This window comes from Anastrepha obliqua, chromosome 1, assembly GCF_027943255.1.
Source record: "Anastrepha obliqua isolate idAnaObli1 chromosome 1, idAnaObli1_1.0, whole genome shotgun sequence".
Lineage (NCBI taxonomy): Eukaryota > Metazoa > Arthropoda > Insecta > Diptera > Tephritidae > Anastrepha > Anastrepha obliqua.
This window is the reverse complement of record NC_072892.1, coordinates 76242653-76269854: the sequence shown is the minus strand read 5'-3', so window position 1 is coordinate 76269854 and position 27202 is coordinate 76242653. Positions and strand designations below refer to the sequence as shown.

The following is a 27202-nucleotide window of genomic DNA, read 5'->3' as shown; positions in this document are numbered from 1 at the left end:
AAAAAACGTACATCTACCTGCGCAAAGAATGTTCGACATCGAAAAGCTGCAATCACAACAGACAGCCAGAAGATTCGCCACTCGACTCTCACTCCTGCTCTCAGAGAGTACTGCCCAACCAACCGGCATGCACGAACAATGGAACAACATTTTTCGTTCTTTGCGTACCGCCGCTGAAGAAGAAATCGGATTTCGGCGAGCCCAAAAACAGTAGGTACGACGAGGAATGTCATTTTGCCGCAGAAAGAAAGATGCTGCCTATAGAGCCATGCTGCGATCGGGCGCAACGCGAGCCATGTGGGATCACTACAGAGAGCTGAAAAAGGAAGAGAGACGTATTATCCGACAAAAGAAACGAGGGGCCGAAATATGTGAGTGCGAGGACTTTGAGATGCTGGCCAATAGGAACAACGCCCGAAAATTCTACCAGAAAGTTCGGCGGCTTACAGAAGGTTTTAAGACCGGGGCGTTTTCCTGTAAGAACAAAGACGGCGAACTCGTGACTGACATCCAGGGCATTCTTAAATTATGGAGGGAACACTTCCCGAATCTATTAAATGGTGACAGCTGCGCGATTCACAGAGAATGTGAAGATCTCGATACCCCAATCGTTGACGACGGAATTGTCGAACCGCTACCCGACCATGACGAGATGAGAATAGCGATAACGCGTCTAAAGAACAACAAAGCCACGGGCGTCGACGGACTGCTATTCAAACATGGTGGCAAGCAGCTGGTAAGGTGCATGCATCAGCTTCTATGCAAAATATGGTCGGATGAAAGCATGCCTGCCGATTGGAATTTAAAAGAGCTTTGCCCAATCCATAAGAAGGGCGTTCCTGCAATCTGTGCCAATTACCGCGGCATTAGTCTTCTAAAAATATCGCCTAGAAGGTTCTAGCGAGCGTATTGTGTGAAAGGCTGAAGCCCACCGTCAACCAACTGATTGGACCTTATCAGTGTGGCTTTAGACCTGGAAAGTCTACCATCGACAATACTCCAAATCTTGGAAAAGACCGATGAACGGAGAATCGACACAGACCATATTTTCGTCGACTTGAAAGCTACATTCGAGAGTACGAAAATGAGTTTCCTGTATGCCGCGATGTCTGAATTTGGTATCCCCACAAAACTAATACGGCTATGCAAGATGACGCTGCTCAACACCAGCAGCGCCGTCAGAATTGGGAAGGACCTCTCCGAGCCGTTTGATACCAAACGAGGTTTCAGACAGGGTGACTCGCTGTCGTGTGACTTCTTTAATCTGATGTTGGAAAGGATCGTACGAGCCGCAGAACTTAATCGCTCACGCACAATTTTTTATAAGAGCGTACAATTGTTGGCGTATGCTGATGATATCGACATCATCGGCCTTAACAACCGCGCTGTTAGTTCTGCCTTCTCCAAACTGGATAAAGAGGCAAAGCGAATGGGTCTGGTGGTGAACGAGAGCAAAACGAAGTACCTCATGTCATCAAACAAACAGTCGGCGCACTCGTGTATCGGCACCCACGTCACTGTTGACAGTTATGATTTCGAGGTTGTAAAGGGTTTCATATACTTAGGAACTAGCATTAACACCTATAACAATGTCAGCCTTGAAATCCAACGTAGAATCTCTCTTGCCTACTTTGAACTAAGTAGGCAATTGAGTACTAAAGTCCTCTCTCGACGAACAAAAGTAACACTCTACAAGACTCTCATCATGCCCCTCCTAACGTATGGCGTAGAAGCGGGGACGATGACAACATCCGATGAAGCGACGCTTGGAGTGTTTGAGAGAAAGATTCTGCGTAAGGTTTTTGGATCTTTGGACGTTGGCAACGCGAATATCGCATACGATGGAACGATGAGCTGTATGAGCTTTACGACGACATAGATATAGCGCAGCGAATAAAGATCCAGCGGCTACATTGGCTGGGTCATGTCGGCCGAATGGATACAAACGCTCCGGCTCTGAAAGTATTCGATGCGGTACCAGCTGGTGGTAGCAGAGGAAGAGGAAGGTCTCCTCTGTGTTGGAAAGATCAGGTGGAGAAGGACTTTGCTGCACTTGGTGTGTCCAACTGGCGCCGGTTAGCACGAAAAAGAAACGACTGGCGCGCTTTATTAAACTCGGCCAAAATCGCGTAAGCGGTTATCGCGCCAATTAAGAAGAAGAAGAGTCGCTAATTAGGAGTATTTCAACATAAACCCTCAACCCCTTCTACAACAACAACGATGTCAGAAATAAATTAAAAGTGATTTTACATGACCATTTCTAAAACTCTAAATTATATTGCTGCCACTTATACTCTTTCATATGTTGACGTACCTAGTCCTACTGAACTTGGAGTAGGCTCTTATTCAACATTTCTGGTTATCAATGGCATTGATTCTGCCTCCTTAAATGGCTGTGCCCTTTCATTATAGATTTATTAGGAAAAGCTTCTCCCTAGTCTGTAAGATTTTGTAACTTTAAAAATAATAAGTGAAATACGTATGCACATATACGTACAATGTACGTATGTAGGCGAATTTTTGAATACACATGAAAAAAGTGTATTCCTATTGTGTGTACTATTATCTGTAGTTCAAGTTCAATCACATTTAAAAGTTGCAATGACACTTTGGTGCTTAGATCCCAAAATCTTTGTGTGGATAACAGTCATAACCAACTCTCGAGAGCTGAAACCTGCTTAAGAGTTGAATGTACCCGTTGAAGGTACATACATATATATTTTGTATGTATTATAAGCAGCCTACGCGGGTAATCATTCACGTTCACCGGAACAACATGTGTATGCGCATATGTATGAACAATGGACAATATTTTAGGCATTTTGTTATCGCGATACCACGCAATTTTCGTTGAAATCAATATTTTGTTTACTTTCACATAAAAACGCGGATACTCGTATACTTAATTTTAAGTCGTAGATTATGGTTCTGTGTTTTGATTTTCTTAAAATATTACGATTTTAAGTTTGCATTGTCCTTCAAGGCCTCTATCGATTATTTTTAAATGAAGCAGTTACAGTTTAATATTATTATGTTTTTTTCAAAACTCTACACTCACAAAGAAAGTTGTCTATTTTCAATGGACTACAATTAATTCTTTCCAATTTCCACATCCCAATATATAAATATGAACACACTCTCTACCATTGGCTGCTCTAAAATATGAATTCTGTAGTCTGAAGATCTGTAGTAAAATATGCACATCATTGTTTCAAAAAATTTCTAATAAATTTCAAGCGCTTGGTAATTTGGGAAACTCGTAGTTATTTGCATTTAAAATTCCTATAAGTGTCGCACAAAAATGATTACATATATGTAATATGATATATATATGTATACACGTTTTGCTTTCTCCTACGTAGGTAATAACTTCGAATTTCTAATGTGATTAGTTAGTTATTTATTTATTTAGTTATAATTCCATCTTAATTTTTTTACACGAAAATATCCAAGTGACAGGCCTTTACTATGCGCCTTTTAGAGTATTCTCAAACGGAAAAATCGCTGATTTCTGCATATGCTATCGATTAGCGGTTAGTCGATTCATTCAAAAGCGGGCTGGAAAGAAAAATTGAAGAACTTTGCTTAGTAAGCAACTGCACAATACCGACTAGCCCAGTTTAATTTGGAAACATTTGCCGCAAAAGGCGTATGTGTCATCGTTAAAAGAAACGGCCCCAAGTGCAAAGATGGAAAAGCCAATAGTAGCTTTCTTGTGCTGTTCAAATTCGATATGATCTCACTAAATCAAACTCCTTGTGGTGGAAAGTCTAGAAACCAAATAATGTTTTGCAGTTTCATTGCACTGTTCATTATCAACATTTGAAATGAGCTTCATCGCTCCATCGCATCCACCTGAGAATGAACTTAAAAGTGAAGACGACTTTATTTTAACAATGTTCAGTCACCAAATGTCATCTACCCTTATCTACCTATGGATGGAAATGCGATCATTATTACGAAACTTTATTATCGAAGCAGTACCTTGGCTTCAGTTGCTGCAATGGGGCATGATTTGCAAGATTCTATGAAGCGAATCACTCTTAAGCAAGCTATTATTACTTTAGAATCTGCGTGAGTTAAATTGGATCATGAATTTCAGTTAATTGTCATGTATCAGACTAGGTACTTATTGACAAGGATGGAAATGTAAAGAAACATCCGAAAGATTTATGTACCTGCTTTATTGAACGATGAATGCTGAAGATAGTTGAATGATAGGCTGTATAAAATTTCAAATTATAGTTCGAAGCGTGAAACAAATAGGTACTGCGGCCACTCTCTGTAGGAATCGAAAAACCTCTGAGTGCAATTCCGCCATTAAAACCTTTTTTACCAAATCCATCTATTGACTATTTGAAAGACTCAGGAGATGAGAAGTTTGACAAACTTTTTACTTTGTTTTGTACGGGTGTCAGTGTAGGACTTTAATCCGAACTAAACTTCCTACCATCATGATCTGATCACCTCTCGGTACTAACCTTAAGACCAACATTAGATACCGTCTAACTGCAGTCCTTTTACAGTTTCACCAACTTGATACCAATTGCTGACGTCGATAAAGTTATGTAATCATTGCTGGTTTTTCTGGCTCGTATTAATGTGTATGTTCACCTTATTATCCCAGCACTCTTACCATTTCTGAGGGCTGGTACGACTTTCTTTAGTTTTGTGATTAGCACCGGGTAAACATTTGTCTTTTCCTTCGCTGCTGTACTCGTTGATTTTCCATGTAAACTATAAATTGTCTTTGCTTAGACTGACGCTGCTTACAATAAAGCCAGTCATCTAGGCTCTGCAATAAGAATGCTTCTGGGTCCACTAATATTATAAGCATTCTTCAGAAAGCACAACATAACCGCGATCCTTTCAAACTCCTGTATTCTGCATATAGGCCGTAGCTGAGTTTACTGCCTATGATTACTCAAACATGACTTAGTTGATGAGAAGATTTTGTTATACGATTGTCAACTTTGAAGGAGACTATTTCCAATTTTTGTGACTATTTATATGAAGCGCTTCTGTTTCTTCCGATGAGATGCGTACATTTAATATATTCAGCCAACATATTACTGTTGCAATTGTGTTCTTGAAAACAGTTCGGTATCAAATTAAATGTGCATAAACAAAATTAAAATCAAAAGAATATAATGTAGTAAATTTATTCACATACATACATACCTGTATAAGTATGTACTAAAATGCTCAGAATGAAAAAAGGAGTCGATTTAGTCCGTGCGCACTATAATTTGTCACAAATGATGACCCAAGAAAATAAATACGAAGCTTGTAAAATTAAACAAAAAATTTGGTCGTGCCCACGCCCACCTTTGGGTAAATACGGGTCTCGCGAAGACGATTTGATACGACTTACCCAAACTTTGCACATGTATTGCTCTCCACCTCATGTGGTATTGATATATATGTATATATATATATATTTATTTATTAATTTTTTAATGTCTAACAAAACTCAGAACAGACATTTAAGATATTAATACAAATGTAAAATACAATTTTTACAATATTTAAGATTAAAAAGTGTAATACAATGGGGTTATCAAATTAAATTGCTTAAAATACATACAAGTTACAATTGAATTTTAACGAAATTAATAATTATGAAACTAAAATAAGAAATATAGTATTCACAAAGTATTATTTTGATTTCTTACATAGAAAGTAATTTTTTAATTGTATTTGAAATAACTGTTTGGCCCCTGAAAAGTTCAAATTCAAAAAGGTTAAGAGATAATTAAAGTCATACAACGTTCGAAAAAGTGGCGCATTGGCACTATATACCTAATGTCCTACTAAAGCCAAGGCGAAAAATCTTGAAACGGCGAAAATTTCTGCAACATTAAACTGTATTCTTTTTGCAAGGACAGACAGTCAATTTCTAGTTGAAACGAGCTGAAAGATAAATGATACTGCTTGGAAGGTACCCCGTGTCACTTAATGGGAAGAGACTAATCAAACGACAGCGAGATTCGTATCATGGTTTCGGGCCTGAGAAATTGAGCAAATGTAGTGCGAAACGCACACAAATTTTTTGAATACTCTCCACTCAACTTATAGGGACTGCATGATAAGGTCTACAAATACTTTACTACTCAGTTGCGTATTTAGTCCAAAGTAGCACTTGTTGGCAAGAGAGATTCTACGTTGGATTTCAAGGCTGACATTGTTATAGGTGTTAATGCTGATTTCTAAATATTCGAAGTCGTGTAAGCCCTCGAAATTATAATTGTCAACAGTGACGTGGGTGCCGATACGCGAGTGCGCCGACTGTTTGTTGGAAGTCAGGTTTTTTTTTGTTGGAGCAAGTACAGGACTCAGACACAATTAAGTCCATTGTACTACACTTGGATTCCCTTTTAATTTTCCTTAAATCTACCCGATCTCCGAAGAAATCTGAGTAGATATTGTGGTGCCAAGGAGTTAAAGTGGTCGCTACACATCAGTGCCAAAGAACTCAAACATGATTTGAGCGAAGGCAGGGCAGACGCACAGGGAATGGTCCGCCGTCTCATCCTTTTCACAGGCTGGGCATAGTACACTGTCTGAGGAGCCTAAGCACCCACGGACCCATGTTAAGATCAGGTTATTATGTCTACCGACATAGTTCAGCCTGGATTTACAGGACTCAACTACCCCTGATGTGGTTGGGGGGCTGTCTAAGGTCATGCATTCCAAGAGCAAAATGCAGTTTTGTTTAGCTGAATTCCACGTAGACCCCAGATCCAGAGCCGTGCTTGGTCCTGGAGCTATCAATGAAAATGCGAAAACAGTGTTTGCCAGGCTCATTTTCAGAGTTTGACCACATGGCTTGTAAGCAAAGAATGAATTGACGGATTGAAATGAAACATTCATAAAACGTTCATAAAAGAGTTGGCTTGTATCAGTTCTTTTGTTATCACCGCAAAACTCATTGAAAAACGTAGCATATACAAACCCAGATTTTTGCATGCTAAGTCTGATTTAATGAATATACAAATTAATGCTACAGATGTTTTCATTTATGTTGCGCCTTTTACAACGCAATTATAAAGACATTGTAAGAGATTTATACGACTATTATTCGATTATGGCAACTGAGTTGAAAATTTGAATCGGCTGATCTTTGCTAAGAATTGGCAAGAGCTTAAAATGTTTTTAAATCTTTACCGGATCTTATTAATGAAGTATGTATAATAATTAAATAAATAATAAATAATGAGGAGTGATATTGCTAAACAGAACCGCTACAAAAAAAATTATGGAGTAGAATTTGTCAGACGAAATCTCATTTTCCATCGCAATGCTACCTCTTTAACATAGTTCAAGAACTCTATTTTATAACTTACCCAATGGTTACAAGTTTGTCTTTGCACTCAAAATGGTGATCGAACTTAGTCGTACGTATTCAATGTTCTCTAAGCATGAGAGCATCCAGCAAACAGGAAATACTTTAAGTAAAACCGCAGCTGGTAATGCAATGATAAAAAACAATACCCATCCAACGCTACTTTAAATTTAGCTACATCCTGCGGCTAGGCTAGCCAAACCAAACCACACTGGCAGAGGTCTCTTGAAACAGATTCTGCGTAATAACTCGGTACTTAAGTAATTAGTAATAAAGTGAGTAACATCGCAGTATAAATAAAAAAAAAACCAAACTAAATTAGATTTATTAATTTCTATGGCGCATAATCATAGCCCTGAATTAGAGCATCGATTGAAGAGTAATACTAAATATGTAAAGCCGAGTTTTTAAGTCAGTTTAATGCCTTGCTCAAACAAGAGTCTCTTTTGTACAAACTTCTATTACTCAAACAAGCATTTCGGGGTTTATCCAGCACAATTTTATGCCGCCCCCTACCGGCAGGTGGCGTTTTATGAGGAGCTTTTTCTAGGCAGAAACAAAGGGACATCTGGTATGGAGTCAGTGGAAATTCTCTTTTGATGTTTCGTTCGCGGTCACATGGTCAAAATGGTCAAAATGGTTTTCGGCAATATTCATTGCTTTTGACGTTTACTTCTTTAGCATCTCCTGGATCGGATATATTCTACAATCCGCGAACATGTTAAGCGGAGAACGTTTGTCAACAGTTCCTTATATATTTCAATGAAGAAGGCAACCCGAATTTGTTAAATAATAAATGTTTTGTTTTTACAAATGTACTTATAAGGTCTGTTACAAGTTAAGTCCGTTATAGATATCAAACTATAATACTTTTTTAATGAAGTTAGTTTTATTTAATCACGTAAATATAAAAAAAATTTGATTTTCATTCGAAATAGTCACCATTTGCTTCAAACGATTAAGCCATTCAGCTATTGCAGCACGCACGGTTTCCGTGGGTATTGACGTCGTTGCCCGAACCAAAGATTGTTTGAGAGTCTCCAAATTTCTGTGAGGTCTTCGCCAAGCCTTGTTCTCCAATTTTGACTACAAACTGTAGTCCAATAGATTCAGATCTGGACTTCCAGACGGCCAATCTTCTGCGGCTATGAACCAGTATATTGTTTTTTAACACTGCTGGGAGGTTTTTCCTTATAGCCTGGATTGGAATCTTGCTGGAAGATCCAACGCTCTCCATTGAATAGAGTAGAGCTCAACTGTTTGACCACGCTTTTTAAGACAGCCTTTTGATACACGTTTGGCCCGGTCTTTGTCCCTTGTTCGCAGAAATGAAGAGATGTTACGTCTTTACAAGACATTGCCACGCTGAACCCTTGAAAGTATGTACATACATTTTTTGCGTCTTTCGAAGTTTTTACATAGATTTTGCGTTCTGCTTATTAAAAACTTTTGCAGTGAAAATTGTCTCGACTAAGAAAGAATATTTTCTGCGAATTCTTTTTCGAACGGCGTTTATGGCTGCACTGATTCGAATCACATTAGGACGACCACTTCTTTTTGTATCTGTCACTTCAGATGTTTGGGAAATACCATTGATCGTGCGGTCAACAAACATTCTCGAAATATTAAGTTTTTTCAGGAATTCTTAAATCTCATTTGCACTGTGACCACACTTAAGTAATGCAATCACTGCAATGCGATTTTCCTTAGCTTCCCTCTCCAAGAGAAATTTGCACGAGAATGAGTATAATTTTGGAGTAGACAATACATTCGAACAAAAGCAAAAATAACGGAACTTTATTCTGCAAATTTGTTCTCACAGAATTTATGAGGTGATTACGTTCGTTGAGGTACTTACTGCATATCAGTTTCGTTTCCTTTTGATTAACCTAAATTCTTTAGAAATAAGATCAGTCCTTTGGGTTTTATTTTAAAAGGAATGATTAATTTTAATATACCACAGCGTAATCTTCGTAGCATTTTACCTTTCTATGGTGCTAAATGTAAAGCGGAGTATTCGCGTAATGCTCCTCTTGTTCCAGCCTTAAGTGAATTGAATTTAATCTCGGGTTCTGTCCAAATGGATTTTTCATCTCCAATTTAGTAAGGGAGACAAAGTTTTGAGAAATAATCGATTCTTGATTCCCAAATGTTATGCCATATTTCCAGGGCACGTAATTCGCTCTGTAAATAATTCGCGAATATCCATGTTTCCACGGGGTATTCGTAATTCACTTTGGTAGGTCTCCTTCTAGTTCCTGTTCTTAGCTTTTCATTACTATTATTTTTTGTGAATATCGGTGATGAAGAAAACTGTAATTTTTTACGTTATTTTATAGCGAAGATTTTATTACGTATGGTATTGTTTCTATTTTCCAGCAGTAAGGAAAAATGCCAACAAAGGACAGCACGCCGGGGAAAGGGCGCAGATAGAAATATGGAGTGTATAGAGAGAAAAGATTAGAGATATTTTCCAAGATCACTTTGTAGTACATCTACCACGGACGCCTCGCACAAGAAGACTAAAGAAAAAAAATTACGATTAAAAACAATGAGGTTTGTAGGTCAGTAGATCAGTAGTGTTTGTTATCGATGTTCCGTTAGGTTGCACTACTTGCTGAGTATAATCAATTAAATTATTTGTACAATAGTATACTTTTTTGAATAGCTAAAACGACATACTAGTTTTGGAAACATTTTTCTCATTATTTCCGAACAAAACATTTTTCACTGCTGTGAACTAAGAAACTTAGAGGAAAATCATAAATTAAGCCACTTAACTATCAAAGCTAGGGTCAAATTTAATTGATGATTTTTATGAGTTATTTAAAAACAGAAAAGGTCTGCGATACACTAGAACTAACATTCGGATGTATAGGTACATATATACTATTTTTTAAAATAATCTTTAATTTCGAATATTTCAAACAAAAGTTTCTGATATCATGGCACATCATGCAACCAAATTAATTAGAAATGGTCTGTATAATAAGTACCTTAAGTACCCTTTCATGGGCCTCTTCAGTTTCGGGAACAAGAAAATGTCACAAGGGGCCAGATCTGGGGAATACGGCGGTTGTGGCATCATTGGTGTGTTGTTTTTGGCCAAAAAGTCGCGCACAAGCAACGATGTGTGAGCAGGGGCGTTATCGTGATGCAAGAGCCAATTTTTGTTCTTCTACAAACCCGGGCGTTTCTGGCGGATTTCTTTGCTTATTGACCGTTTTACCCTGTGGTAAGAACTCATGATGCACAATGCCCCCGCAATCGAAGAAAACAGTAAGCAAAACTTTTACATTCGTCCGAACTTGGCACGCTTATTCGGTCTTGATTCGTGCGGCATCTTCCATTGTGATGATTGAGCTTTGGTTTCCACGTCATAACCATAAACCCACGATTCGTTCCAGTTATGGCTCTCTGGAGCAAATTTGGGTCGTCGCGGACAGAGTCCAACATCTCAATAGCAATGTTCATGCGATGCTGCTTTTGGTCGAAATTGAATAGTTTTCGTACGAATTTTGCGGCGACCCGTCTCATGGCCAAATCAGTGAAAAAAATTGAATGGCACGAATCGAAACTCGTGCAAGCAAAGCAACTGTAAACAATTAACTGAATATTCAAAATGGCCGAACTCGTCGGCTTGAGTGAGAGACATGAGTACCAACATATCGCCACAAAAAAGTCGAAATTCGAATATACGTGACCTGCGAAAATTCAAAATTCGTGATACTTTTTGAACACACCTCGTACATATATATAAAGGGTTTTACAATAAGAGGTTTTATTTTGATATTCAAAGAAAAATGCTATTTTTTAATATAAATGATCGGATGTTTATTTCATTATAAAGAGGAAGAAATAACATTAAGCAAATGACGACCACCACCACGCCACCGAAAAATGGCTGCCCTATGTCCTCGATAGCCTCACGAATTCCATATTGAATCGACGCTGGGCTGTTACCGTAGACCTTCTCTTTCACATGGCCCCAAAGAAAAGAGTCACAAGGTGTTAAGTCACAAGATCTCTGTGGCCAATTGTGATCACCTGTTCGAGAGGTAACACGGTCCGGAAACTTTTCCCGTTAAAGATCAATGATTTCGTTGCTTGTGTGGCACGTAGCGCCGTCTTGGTGAAAATAAACGTTGTCCAGATCAACACCATCCAATTCCGGCCATAAAAAATCGTCAATCATCTGATCCATCCATGAAAAAGCTCTTCATAAAAAATATATGTCGTTCGGAGTTGGCTTAACTGTAGGTCCCTCCATTTGTGGAACAACATCAAGACGCACACCACAACTAGGAGGAGGAGCTCGGCGAAACACCCAAAAAGGGTATACGTGCCAATTATATATATATATATATTAAAAGACAAATTTTACAAACAATTAAGTTATTTAAATTATTTAATAAACTATTCTTAACTGAATAGTGTTGGTGCTCGCTTTAGCAAAATAAGCACTAAATCAATATCTCCTGTGAGTTTCATTGGAAAATTCGTAGGTAACATTTCTCACAAAACAAGCGAACAGTCGATCAGAAGGATACCTAGCCATAATGCCTTGTATTGTATGTTGCCTGGCCTGCACATATCGCACCCTAAATACAAAAGGGTCACAACTCAAAATGTACTTCTGCTCAAATATGAACGAGACGTTATCAATAAAACGGTCTGCGGATGACATATGGCAAAAATAAATTTTTTGTTTTTTGGTAGGACTGTTATAAGCTTACATGGCAAATTTCAGCGTGATATGTCACATAGTTTGTTTTCTGTGCTACTGTAAACATGTCAAGCTCGAGTGTGGAAAATTTTGACTTGTGACCCTTTTGTATTTAGGGTGCGATATGTAGTTACTGTGCTGGGCTTGCTGTACGACAAAAGTAGACAGTTGACCTATTTTCGTCCATTCCGGCAGAGGGTGCGAAATGAATGTGTCACAATCAAATCGACTGTTAGTCAAATGCGGTACCTTTTCTTCGTAATTTTTTTTTTGTGTGGAGGAGGGGAAACATCCACGGTCTATGACCGAAGCCGTGGCGTAGGAGTTACCGTTAAGTAGTACGTCGGCAGGCCGTTTTAAGCATATTAATACTCAATCGTCTGTTTGGGTAATTCTGTCCAAGTCCGATTTTTACCGATCTACGGGCTGAAGGATGTTTATGATATTTGCGGACACAGCACGTGTCGTTTTTCAGTTGTCTTCGTTCTCGCACATGTGTGACATAAGACTTGACTCAGCTATGTTTTCAGCTAACGTAGTCTCAAGCATATTTGGTTCATTAATGACCGCGGGCATTGAAAAAGGATATGCCCCGCCGTTTAGTGTACTTCGGGGCACAGCGGGCAGTAAAGAATAGATTTCTCCGTTTTTTCGCTCAATCCACCTCGCAATGTTTAGAACGAGTTCAAAAGTTCACCGACCTTTCTCGATTGCTCCCACCATACCTACCATTATTTAATTGTCCGCAGTTCTCCTTTTTTCTTACCTGCGCCCGACAGTCTCTGTCCAATATAAAATTGAAATAAATTCAAATTGATCAGGGAATATTTACAATTTTTGTGTAGAACCATTAATGACATTTATTTTTTAAAGATAATCTCTTTCAAGTGTTGGCCGCAACTGCGCAGTAACTCAGCCATTCGTAAACACTAATTTTGAATGACTCGCTGGAGGACTTCGGTCTGTATCTCGGAAATAATATAACTTTAGTAATGTGGGTTCCAATGCCTCAACCGAAGCTTCTTTATACACAAGGCATTTAGACTTTACATACCCCCACAAATAAAGTCCAAAGGTATGATATAACACGATCTTGGTGACCAATTCATTGGTCCGAGACGAGAGATAAATTACTCCCAATTGTTTCGCCGAAACGACGACACAGTAAATCCATTGTCTCACGGGCTGTATGGCAAGCAGCGGCGTCTTGTTGGAACCTAATATTGGGCTTCAATTTCTGGCATCAAAAAGTCGTTTATCATGGCGCGAAGCGTTTGCCATTCACTGCTACATTTGCGCCAGATTCGTCTTTGAAGAAATATGGGCCGATGATTTTTCTAGCCCATAGACCGCACTAAACGGTGGTTCTTAGTGGTTGCTCTTCAACCCAAATACGACAATTTTTGCTTATTGACGTAGCCATTAAGCCAAAAATGGGCCTCATCGCTGAACACCATACGTTGGCCTGAGCACGATGAACACTTTTCACAGATCGTCGATTCTCGTAATGCAATTGTACGATTTGTCAATGTTGTTGGGCCGTAAGCAATGAAATGCCAATGAATAATGAAAAAATTATGTAATTAGTAGTCATAAAAAACCTATTAGAAAAATCACCACCAATCTGATCACCCTTTATATGCGATCCATCTCAGCCGCGAGAAGGTCGACAGACACCATTCAAGTAATTATAATGAATTGCGTTATCTGAGGCAGTGTGATAGGCACTGGCTATTCTTAATTCGCCAAATCAGTATGTTGTTCGTATATGTTGGAGTACGATTGCTTCGTGTTGCGGTACTGCAGCGGATGTAACGGACTACGTGCAACTACGGAACGGTTGTTGTGATGCTCACACTCACCATCGTAAAAGTATAAACGTACGCTCCGTGCCAGCTAACACGAATAAACTAATGAGAGCCATGTAAATGAAAAATCACCACCGCTCCGTTCCGTAGTATCGTAGATCGTTTATGAAAAATTTTGGATTGTTCTCTCTCCCCACACAGTGTTGCCAAACAGTACATTTCGAAATCATTAACAATATAAGCTTAGAAAAACTTAAATTAAAATAAGTTGAAAACAATGTTGAATAATGTTAATTATAGATAAAGGAACTCTGTATTTGCATTTGTTGGTTTTTGGCTTTGGCTTATTAAACAAAGAACAATTTAACTTATAGCGCGTTTGTGTAAAAGTAATAAGCAAAAATATGAATGGCAACATTGTGTCGATACAACCAAACAAAAACCGATCTATTGTGTAAATATGTAACCTAACGAAAGCAGTTGTTTTCTACGGGCTCAAGATTTGCTCAATTTTGTGTATTTCACAGACAGGAGTACGATAACGTCAGTGAGTGTGGGCAAGTTTACTTTGGTTTGTGTGAGGGAAGAATTATAACTTCATACCACAGATTATTTGTTGTTGCAACAGCTTAACTTTGTTAATAGAATCATAATCGTTTGCTGGTTTAAAAACAAAAAACCTCTGTATTGTGTATACAAAGAGAATTTTTAGTAAACAAATATGTGTGTATAAGTATATTTGAATATAAATTTGTCTGTTATATACTTGAATGTAAATAAATACATCTTGAGATTAATAAATTGAGTTAAGAGAATTTAGATTTTTCGCATATCTAATATTTTTTTTTATCGATTCTACCACATAAAAAATGAAACCAGTTCGCGACCTAATAAATTTATATTTGCGCATTCGTTTTAACTTTCTTATTCGGTAGGCAAAAGGGATATAAAAAACATGAAGATGATTGTAATTTATACTAATTGAAAATAGATAGAATAACTTTATATAATTTAGTAATTTTTCTTGAAAATAATTAGATTGTCTAATTATAGACAGTATCTAGTTATCGACAGTAAAATATATATATTACATATTGTATAATTTATAATTAGTCTTTTTTTAATTAAGTTAATTTACATATGTATATTAGTAAAGTAGTAAGTCATTACCTACATTCATGCAAAGGCCTGCGAACTTATGATTGTCAATATTGTATATGCGATTCTTTACGAAAGATCTTTCATTTCAACATTTTCAAACTATCTTTTAAATATCTAGTAGGTGTAGTACGTAAATTCTGTGTGATTTTATGTTAACTTTTCTGATAACAATATGAACACTTTATATTATTATAGTCACAACCATATGTTTTCTTTATTTTAATGTGTGCAGTATCGAGCCAACAACATTCATTGGTAAACACACCACCAATATTGTATGTGCCCGAGAGGAACTGGAGAATACCGGAAACTGAGCAGGTGGGCCAAATAATTACTCGAATTCGAGCTGAAGATCCAGAAAACGATGAGTTGGTTTTTGGACTTGAACCACACAATCTATTTAACTATGACGACCACAGTGACAAAGAAAATTTACCATTCCGTATTGATCCAGTCAGAGGAATTGTTTACCTGAACGAAAGTTTAACTGGACGAGTAAGTTTATAGTAAAACAATTTGTATCTTAGTTTAGTTGCATTTTTTATCGCAGAAAATGAAGTCTTGTATAATTTATGACCAACAAAATTGTTCACCGTTCTAGCTTTGACCATTTGTAGACAAAAACTACTTACAGACGATGAAAAACAAATTACGCACTAAATGAAATATACTCGGAAGTTTGCCATTGCCCGCCGAGGGGCGACCGCTACAAGAAAAAAAGTTTTCCTATCATTTTGGTTTTCCATTCATGATCCGTATGTCATATGGAGAGCAGGGTAATCATTAGATTTACTATTATTATTTTCATTTATATTACATTATTGGTATTATATTCTTTGAGATCACAAGTTCATGAGCTCCTGTTTACTTTTAGATTCGATTATTAACATAAGTCAAGCAAATTTTTAAATATTTTCTGAAAATTTTTAATCATTTTCGAATTCACAAAAGTTGCAGTAATGGGTAGCTTTCGTATAATTCTAGAACGAACTGAACTTTACCTGTTATGTGTTTGGTCCACTATAGAACATTACAACATAACCTTCAGTTGAACGCCTAGCCCTAAAATCTCCAGTAATATGAGAATCGCTTTGATAAATTAGACACTGATTATTTGTTTTCTTCTTCATTCACAGTTTCTCCTTTTGAGATGACCTTCTCATTTCGCTTCATTTTGTATGCCCATTTATTTGAAATAGCTACATTAAATTTATGCAGGCATACCAAATCTCAAGTCTAAGTCTTAAGTTGCCAGACAGCACCACCAGAGAAGGGTGAATCACTCTCAGCAGGATATGCAAAATACAAACTATGTTTAGAATGTAATCAATCTTTCTTGATTTCTCTCACGATGCTCAGAAAGCGGAGGTGGGGCCAACATTAGCGCAGGCTCTCAGCGATTTTGAAGGAAACAGCTCATTGGCTGACATAACCGGAGTTGGTACATCGGTTTGTTTATTAAAAAACTGAGATTGTATTGTTGGTACCTAAAAAAGCAAGCCTTTTTTCGACTTTGTGTTCAGAGTTCACCGTTTCTCCCGTGCAACGTGCATGAAAGCATGGAGCTGAAAACATCTAATTTTAAAATATTTGGTTAACGTCCGAACTTCAAGTCAAACGTCACCTTCTGATAAGTTTTGGTTTTGCTTTGTTCTATTGAGAGTAAACGCAACGTTTTGCACCGCCTCACCCAAATACTTTAAACATCGACGTTTCGCATGTACCATCGACTTGCCGCCGTGGTGATCGAAAAGACTCATTGATCCAGAACTAATAAAGGTAGATGCAATCATCTGCATACTAAGTTACCTGGGAAACGGAGTAATAAATCCTGGTAGAAATTAAGCCTACCGCAGTTTTACGATTTATTAATGGCCTAAAACTTTTTGAGTAGACTACATGACGGCACAATATGTCTTTTAAGATCGGAGTGCACAAATAGCCATTTTATAATAATAATCACAGATTTGGCAACACAAACAGAACTCAAATCAGTTGACTTAAAGCGTCACCTGGCGGTTGTTTCGAGAACTTTTTAATCAAGGTGGTATGTATTATAGATGACGTACTACTAAATTCACTGACATTGCAGTGTGCACTCACTAATGGCTAGGTACCAAACATTTCTCTAGCTCAAATGAAAAACCTTGATTGCAATTTAAATGTTGTTATTGCTCTACCGATGTCACCTTCTTTGAATTCGCCTTGGTCGGTTTTGAAAAATGGCGACGTACATAAATCAAAACGCCGTTGATCAAATTTATGATCTTCCATATGATATACGAGTATATTTAATTTAATTGCGTACTGAAAATGATATGGTATATTGTAATAAGTACATAAACACATTGAAAGGAAAACTATCAATTAAGAGAAACTTTCGATTTAATTTAAGTACATTTTAAGCTTAAAAGATTAGGGAAAATGATATATTTAGGATATTAAAAAGTGAAAGATAAGAGCATGAAAAATAAATAATTTAGAAATACCTCAATGGTCGTATGTATAATTCAGATACAATCATTTGAATAGCATGGTTTGGAAGGTTTTTGCTGTGAAGTCTGACTCCGTTTGATGATGAAACTTTAGAAACGTGTATTTGAATATCGTCGCCTGGAGGATAGCACAGCAAAATTTGTTCTTGCCTTGACGAAGCAGCATCAGAAGCCAATACTTTCAAAATGTATTGGTATTTTCGATTCAAAATTTCAAAGGACAAATTACTTCATACTACGATCGACACTGTACACTGTTTTTTTGTTTTGTTAAAAAAGAATATAAATTTATCACAACAAATGATAAATTTCGCAAGTTTCGAAAGTAACCCGATAGTTTCCAAGAAACATAGATAACGGCATAAGTAGTATATACTCGAACATACCTATAAGTTCTTTGTAATAATATTTCACTTACTTTTCAGGGTGGAGAAAACTTTTTCCTTTACATCACTGTTTCCGACGGAGATTTAACTGCTAAAAATGAAGTTTTTGTTAACATTCTTGCCAAGGATAACGATACAGTTTCGAACTTTCGGACTCCACCGTCAGTTACGAGTGTGGTACAAAATTTTTCCCAAATCCTCCCTCCGTTTGATACACTACCTGGAGTACAATCTGTAAGGAATAAATATTCGAACGACCCGCCAATCCATCATCTATCATCAAACTTTGGCCTAAATCAGGGCATTTTTACATTCCACGTTCCTGGTAGCAGTTCAAATCATGCTCGCCAACCTCCCGTATTTAATCTGAACCCTAATCAACAGGATTCAAGCTGGCCTACTGCCTCTTCTAATGCGGTCAGTAATGGACTGAATAGTGGCACAACCATACAAACAAATACTATGATGCCGACCCCAACTACAATTGACTCTCAAGGCCGCATCCGACTGACACCCATCAAAAATGCGAATAATAATGATTACTTCAACGGAGTTACGAACAAAAATTACAATAACTTCAACAATGACAGTGGATCAAAGTCAAATGTAAAAGAAAAGTTGCCTTCAAGTACAGTTAATGTGATTAGTAATGATAAAGATTTATCTAATAAAAACCCATCGGCGAACTATTCAATCAAGGCGTTTGTAGTTCCAGTTATAGTCATTTCATGTGGAATTTTTTTTGCGGTCGCTTTCTTCTTTGGCTTTCTATACAGAAAACGCTTGTGTGCTATTAGCAAGAAACTAAAGAAGAAATCCAAAGAGGAAATGGCGAAAAAATCTAACCAAAGCAATTTGAGCAGTAATTTAACTGATGACAGCCGAAATTCAATGGTAATGCAACATTGGAACGGTCCTACCGCTTACAACAACCGTTACGTTCCGTGGGAGAGAGATACACAACATATCCAGGACGCTTTGGTGAGGATAATTAATAGATACATACATATAATACATATATCTCTCGCACAAAAAAGCAAATTTCATATTATTTTTGATCATCATCATATTTAGGCAATATCCCAATTATCGACAAACCCCATGAACAGAATTAATCATACTGGTGACCCAAATATGTCAGGCATCTTTAGAGGAATATCGTACAATAATAATAGCATTATAGGAACAACGGAAAATAGTTTGGCTTCGAACATGACATATGGTAGTGCTGTAGTAGGTAACACTGCTGGTGATGGTAAATGCCGTTGGGAGTTTCCACGACACCGACTGAAATTTTTCAACATATTAGGGGAAGGCGCTTTTGGTCAAGTCTGGCGCTGTGAAGCAATAGATGTTGATGGTAAGTAGACATACTATTTTTAGAGCTTTCCAAAAGCTAATGCAGTATTTTTCATAAAAGTCTTTCATTAAGTTTTATGTCTATATATGTATGTATATAGAAGAGTATAAAAAAAGCTTTAATAATAATAAATAAATCAGGTCAGTCCATAAGTTCGTGCGTTTTTTAAAGGTGGTTTTAAAATTAATCAAAAATATGTTTAAAGTATTTCTTAATCAATAATATATTTTTCTTTATTATTTACAATGTCTTCCCAACTTTAGGCAAAAGTTTCCCTGCTCAAAAAATTGTTTGTCCTTGAAGCCAAAATACGCTTCGATATCCCTTTTTATAGATTCTTTTGAGGAGTAGTTCTTGTTACTCATATGGGAATAAAGTCTTCGGAAAAGGTGATAATCACAAGACGCAATATTTGGAGAGTATGGTGGATGCGGCATTAGCTCCCGTCCGAGCTCGTTCAGCTTACCTAATGTTTGCGTTGCGGTATGAGGTCTTGCGTTGTCGTAGTGAAACAAAACTTTGCGTCTATTCACTAAAGACGGCCGATTTTTTTTAAGTGCCTCATTCAGGTTTGATAGCTGATGGGAATAATAATCAGCAGGTATCGTTTGGTTTGGTTTCAGAAGTTCATAATAAACAATACCGGCCATAACCCACCAAATAGACAGGAGAATCTTTTTGGGGTGAAGCCCATCTCTAGGGGTCGGTTAGTCGCAGTTACCACTTCGGAATTTTGAAAACCACTTTTGCGCAGTCCTTACACTCACGGTATCCTCTCCGTGAACAGTGTTTATTTATGCAGCAGCAGTGGTTGCATTTTTACCACTTTTATAAAAAAAATACAAAATATGCCTCTTATACGCGTTCGAAGATTCCATTTTATTTTTTAACAACACGTGCTTCTATCCGCGATTAAAATCACTTGTTGAATGCACAATATATCAAAGAAAATATAAATAGTTCTGCTATATTCCGCGAATAATTTTTTGTATGCAAAAATCGTACAAAAGTGAAATTACGGGTAAAATACGCACGAACTTATGGACTGACCTGATATATACTCTATGTTATTACGTAGTCGTTTAAGATTTTCTTTATTAACATTATGATTTTGTTTCGTAGCGCGATCAGTAAAATCATTTAAATTTTGCAGTGTTTTCTTTTTACTTGGTTTAATAAAAAATTAAATTCATGCACGTATTTGCATGTATTTCCAAAAAACAAAAAAAAAAATGACTTATTCGTTCCAAATATTAGTTTGATATCCATATTTAATGCATAGCTTAAATAATGTTTTGCAAAATTTTAATTCTCAACTTAGTATGGAATCATTTTCCAATGCTCGTGTTTAGGTTGACTTAAATGAATCTACAACCTCGTATTATTCAGAGGTTTTCAGTAAACATATTATTAACAGCTCATACACTCCCGCGTACAACTCGAAAATTATTTGAAAACAAGTCTCGTTTTTAAGTACCAGCTTCAATAATAAATATGGAAACAAGAGTTGGTCTTTGGTTCGAGAGCCTGGTTATTCTTCAGCAAATCGGAACCTTTGTTATTCAATGTTCCATACTTCACGTTCGTTATGAATTCGAAATCCAGCTCTTTTTCCACAAACAAAAAATACCCGTTAAGTTGCGAAGTTGAGCAAAGATATTTCTAAAAATTGTCTCTATGGTCCGATATAAATCGGTCTATGAGCTGGGTTTCTAAGAAATAAAGCAAGGCGAACCTATAGATTGTGAAGAAAAGAGCAAAAAGAAAATGTTTGTCAAAATGAAACAAAGTGAATATCAATTGTTTTTAATTTATTAATGGAAATACATAAATTTATGTACATATTGTGTATTTACTTGCATCATACATTTGCAGGTGCCGAAGGCGTAACAACTGTAGCTGTAAAAACCTTAAAAGAAAATGCGACCGAAACTGAAAAAAAAGATCTGATAAGTGAGCTCGAGGTTTGTATATATTTATGCGGGTCGCGTTAAACATAAATGAGTAAGAACAATTAGTTTCTCCAGCTAGGGGTATTGCGGTGCTGTCTTGGTCCAAAAATTGGCCAAATGTAGAAAATTATTAGAGGCTAAATATATTTTATGCTCAGATAACTTGTACATATTTTTATTTAATTTACTCCCCTCGATAATTTGAATTTCTTCTCAGATGAATGATTTTGTTAACTTTGAGTTCTTCGTCTCTGGAAAAATGCTCTACCTTGTATTTATTGTTGATATTGCCCTCTAACTCGTGATTGACTAAATAGTGAATTTGAGTTCTCGCTGGGTTAAGATTTAGCTCTCACACCTTTGCTACGCCTGCTGATATAACAGACCTAGATAAATATAGATTTCCTCAGTAACTTGAAGCGGTTAACGCAGACTTAGTTCAGCCACTATTCGGTCATCATCCTCGCCCAAAATCTGTGCTGAGAGATCCAAAACCATGTTTATAAATTGTAGTAGTTTTCAGAGTCAAACAGAAATTACGAAACTGGCGTTTTTTGCGAAAGCTTCAGGAGCTGAATAATTGATTACAAAATTCCTCCCCGAAAAAGGCGGAAATTAGTAATTAAAATATTTGCATATACTATATACATATAATATATATTAGTGAATTGTTTAATAGTTAGTGAGCAAATGAAAGTCAATGGCTGTCTTCTTGTCACATAAATAGAGTGTTTCTAATCTATAGTTGTTAGATGCTGTTTTGATATAAAACATGTAAAAATTTAGATTATTTCAGGTTTCACTACTTTAATCAAAATACGGCTGTTCACATCAAAGTTGACATGATTTAATGTCCACCATAAGCACATCCACAAGCTTTATCGCATTGAGTTCAGCAATCTTGATCCGAATATTGTGTGTTCAGCTCTGGAATCGTTGTTGACTTATTCACATAGACTTTACTTGAAAAAAAAACCCACAAAAATTCGCCTAGTGAAGTTAGGCATGATCTAGGCAGCCTGTTTATTTCACAATTAATCGACCGGGAAACTTAGATCGCAATGATTCAATGATTTCCCGTGTTGTGTGACTTGTGGCTCCATCCTCTTGAAAATAAAGACTGTCTATGTCTATTCCTTCAAGCTCTTCAATTGTCTATAGCGATGTCCATTGACAGTAACTGCTCTTTCATTTACATCTTCCAATAGAAACGGGCAAATTATTCCACCATCTACAAAACCACATCAAACAGTATATTTTAGTGGATGTAATGATTTTCCTGAAATTACTCTAAAGTTTTCTTCTCCCCGTATGCGGCAAGTTTGTTTCGACTATTTTCATAATATGTTACTATAATTTTAACGCGGTGTTCCATAGTGTCAAATTGTATATCTGTCTACTTGACAAATGTCAAAGATGACATACAAAAAGGTACCGTCTAGGAATTATTCACTACTGACATCCAGGCGTCACTTTTGAAAGACCCTTTATAAATTAACAATGTAACTTATATCGCTAATAATGGTCTACCATGGAATTCTAATTTAGAATATGATTTCTTATTGAGTTTTAATATACATCCACTATTGTCCACTATATTTGGGATTTATAGACTCAGACATTATCCATAATTCAAAATAAATTTTGTAGCTCGGGCTCACTTTATATTTTATGCAGTTAACTGTAGAATTGGTTTCATTTAATTTATGTTTAAATTAAAAAAATGTTTAGTTTACTTGAAAGACGCTTAATTCAAATTGAAAATGCTATATTGTGAATATCTGATCTGCATTGGTCCAGGGTAGCCAAATTGCAATTGGGTATAGGTATGAGATACCTATGAGCATTTTGAAAAGAACACAGAGACACAAATGGGGACAATTGTTAAGCAACTCGACACGGCATCTATATGCTTAAACAAATACATATTATATTGTATAATACTTTATATGAGAAAGGCTTGCCTAGCAATGCTTAAAAAAAAGCGATTTCTTCATAATAAATACTCCGTACCGCAAATATTCCGAAAACTAAGTTATACTTCATTACAATTGCTATATTTGACGGACATTTTATTTGGAGTCTGTTATTCGCAGGTGATGAAGTCACTTGAGCCGCACATCAACGTTGTTCGACTCCTCGGATGCTGCACCGACAAAGATCCAATATTTGTCATTATTGAATTTGTGAATCGAGGAAAACTGCAAACTTATCTTCGAAACTCACGTGCAGAAAGGTAAGCAATTTTAAAATATAATTCTACAACTTCAAGCGGTACTAAATTTTAATACTAGGTACTTAATTTTAATACACTTCATCTCTAAGGTTTTTTCCCTTTATATTATATATTTTAATAACTAGCTAATACCCGGCATGCGTTGCTTTGTATCAGCTTTTTATTAATTTTTTGTTGGCCCCATTGGGCATATACTTATGTAACGGGTAGTTAGATTGGGGGTGCTTTTTCCAATAGGGTTTTTTGGCAGACTACGCGTGATAACTGCCAAACTAAATACATAATTTTTTTCAATATTCATTGAAATTTCAACATGGAAAGGCTTACGACTCAACAGGAGAATCGACGGTCTGTGAAAAGTGTCTATCGCGCTCAGGCCAACGTATGGTGTACAGCGATGAGACCCATTTTTGGCTTAATGGCTACGTCAATAAGCAAAATTGTCGTATTTAGGCTGAAGAGCAACCTGAAGCCATTCAAAAACCAACAAACAGCTATTACATCCATTGAAAACAACCGGTTAGTGCGGTCTATGGGCTGGAGGAATCTTTGACATCATGTTTCTTCAAAGTCGAAGCTGGCGCCAATGTAACAGTTAATGGCGATCGCTATCGCGCCATGATAAACGACTTTTTCATGCCGGTAATTAAAACCCGTGATCTCAACAACATTTGGTTTCAACAAGACAGCGCTACTTTATTTTGGATTTACTGCGTCGTGGTTTCGGTGGAACAATTCGGAGTAATTTATCTCTCGCCTCGGACCAGGGTATTGGACACGAAGACCGTGTAATATCACACCTTTGAACTTTATTTGTGGGGGTATGTAAAGTCTAAATACTTTGTGGATAAACCAACTTCGATACCGATCGAAGTCTCCAGCGAGTCATTCAAAATTGGTGTTTACGCATGGCCGCATTACGGCGCAGTTGCGGTCAACATTTGAAAGAGAATTGAATTTTTGCAGGTTACGCATATTCGAAAATCGATTCTTTGTAGCGATATGCTGGTACTCATGCCGACGAGTTCCGCCATTTTGAATGTTCAGTTAATTGTTGACAGCTTCTTTGCTTGCACTTGTTTTGGCTCGTCTTCGATTTTTACCTATTCAAAAAGATGGACCATAGAACCTGTATCAAATTTTGTGTGAAAAACGAAATTAAGTGTGCGGATGCATTGGACCAAAGCAAGGTCGAGAAGATGTCAATGACGAAAAGCGTTCCGGACGCCCGAGCACTTCAACAACAGACGAAAAAATTGATGAAGTGAAGAAAATGATATTGGCCAATCGTCGAATCACGGTTAGAGAAGTTACTGAGGACCTAGACATATTGGCTAGACTATTGGCTCGTGCCATTCGATTTTTTTTAATGATTTGGCCATGAGATGGGTCGCCGCAAAATTCGTACTAAAACTACTCAATTTCGACCAAAAGCAGCATCGCATGAACATTGTTAATGAGATATTGTACTCTGTCCGCGACGACCCAAATCTGCTCCAGAGGGTCATAACTGGTGACGAATTGTGGGTTTATGGTTATGACGTGGAAACTAAAGCTCAATCATCCCAATGGAAAATGCCGCACGAACCAAGACCGAAAAAAGCGCGCCAAGTTCGGTCGAATGTGATTGTTTTGCTTACTGTTTTATTCGATTGCAGGGGGGTTGTGCATCATGAGTTCTTACCACAGGGTAAAACGGTCAATAGGGAATATTACCTGATTTGTGGAAGAACAAAAATTGGCTCCTGCATTACGATAACGCCCCTGCTCACACATCGTTGCTTGTGCGTGACTTTTTGGCCAAAAATAACACACTAATGATGCCACAACCATCGTATTCCCCAGATCTGACATTTTCTTGTTCCCGAAACCTAATAGCCCCATGAAGTGAAAGAAGCGATAAAAAAGCTTAAAACCAAAAAGGTCTCCGGATATGATCTCATCAGTGGAGAAGTACTCAAGCAACTCCCAGAACAAGGAATATCTTTTCTCACGCATATATACAACGCCTCAATATTAACTGGTTTTGTATTTGAACAGAAGAAGTATTGCACAGCGGCATTTCTCGACATATCTCAAGCGTCCGCCCGTGCCGGGCATGACGTTTTACTTTGTAAAATAAAGGCTACTCTACTCGGTACTTTTTTGTAAAACACCCCCAAGGCAGTATCATGGATCCCATCTTATACTTGCTTTATATCTACCAGTTACTGAGGAAACTATTGTCGGAACTTTTGCAGATAACAGCGCCTTACTCGCAATTGACTCCTACCGAAAATGGATTCTCTTAAACTTCAAAAAGGAGTTTGAAATAACTCAATGGCTCAAAGATTCAAAAATAAAATCAAATGAGACAAAATCTGTTCAAGTTACCTTTACACTCAAGCGAAATACTTGCCCACCCCTTAAACTTAATAACGCAATCATACCCCAAAGTAATGTTACAAAACGTCTCGGAACGCATCTTGACTGAAAGCTCACATGGCAAACCTATATTTTTACTAAACGCAAGGCACTAGGAATCAAACTTCGAAGTCTTTATTGGCTGTTAAATCGGAATTCCCATGTATCCCTTGTCAATAAGCTCCCACTTCACTCAGCTATCCTAAACCTCGAAATACTCCAAAGATTCCAATCGAAAACTCTCAGAATGATCGCAAATGCACCATACTATATCACATATAAACAAATTAATTGAGACTTCAAAGTTCCCACAATAGCTGAAGAAATCAAAAAGCATGCCTCATTACACAATATAAGACTTCAATCGCACCCAAACCCACCAATTATAGAAATTACCACCAATCCCATTTCCTTTAACAGGTCGAAAAGGAAATCAACACTAAACCTCATGTGACTGGGTGCTTTCCATGCATGAGTATCTTAGTTTTAAATATAAGTATTGTTAAATGTTATTAAACAGATAGATAATAATTAAATGGATAATAAAACAAACTTAATGTAATTACTTTAAATAAATAAAAAATAACTTTTTTGTTTGATATTTTTTAAGGCATTACGGTAATACTCATGGAAAGTCCAACACTTTGACATCAGGCGATTTAACGTCATTTATGTACCAGGTTGCTAAAGGTATGGATTACCTTACATCACGAGGGGTAAGTTCACAAACAATACAAAATAACTTGTTGTGATTGATAAACTTCGTTTGTAGTAATATAGGAATATTTATTCCTGAATTTCAAGCTGAAGGCCAAATATATTTTAGAATTCCTCCCATCCTCTCATCTGTGGATGTGTGTATACTAACACAATCTTATCCCCAGACGAAATTTTCACGATAATTTTACACATATTCACAAACTTCTCCTATGAGTCGTTGTTCAGAAGGCAACGAACTAACATTGTGTTAATTTTTTCGTACATAACGAACACAATCTCAGGTTTTTTGTAAACTCATCCCCTGTTCCGACAGTCCATCAGCTGATTCTGTCGAATTTGCTGAGAGCCGGTTTACGGTCTGCTATTGAGCACACCTCTAAAACTCTTCACCATGGCAATTTTTTCATATACGTAATTTTTTCTTTGTTATTGGATTCTAATCGAAGCAAAGCAACAATGTATTGCAGCTTGACAATATGGATACAATTTGATTGGCTGCCGGCGTCTTTAATTTAGATATACACATGTACACATACATAGATATACATAAACAGACTAATTACAGTTTAAACACAATTTCTATCAAACACGCGTAGGAAACAGTTGACAA

At 37.0% G+C, this 27202-nt stretch overlaps 2 protein-coding genes across 9 annotated transcripts in view; one reads left to right on the top strand and one right to left on the bottom strand.

Annotated features, from left to right (window-relative positions):
- LOC129244490 (tyrosine kinase receptor Cad96Ca) overlaps positions 1-27202 on the top strand; it is a 53392-nt gene that overhangs the window by 9007 nt on the left and 17183 nt on the right. For all 8 annotated transcript variants that reach the window (XM_054882149.1, XM_054882167.1, XM_054882175.1 and 5 more), the window contains exons 3-8: positions 15273-15535; positions 17961-18902; positions 18996-19281; positions 21157-21245; positions 23330-23469; positions 26483-26588. In XM_054882149.1, the coding sequence (XP_054738124.1) occupies positions 15273-15535; positions 17961-18902; positions 18996-19281; positions 21157-21245; positions 23330-23469; positions 26483-26588 (1826 nt within the window). The remainder of the gene's footprint in view (positions 1-15272; positions 15536-17960; positions 18903-18995; positions 19282-21156; positions 21246-23329; positions 23470-26482; positions 26589-27202) is intronic.
- Positions 1-27202, bottom strand: part of LOC129244530 (uncharacterized) — a 93756-nt gene that overhangs the window by 58553 nt on the left and 8001 nt on the right. The gene's annotated exons all lie outside the window — the stretch shown is intronic.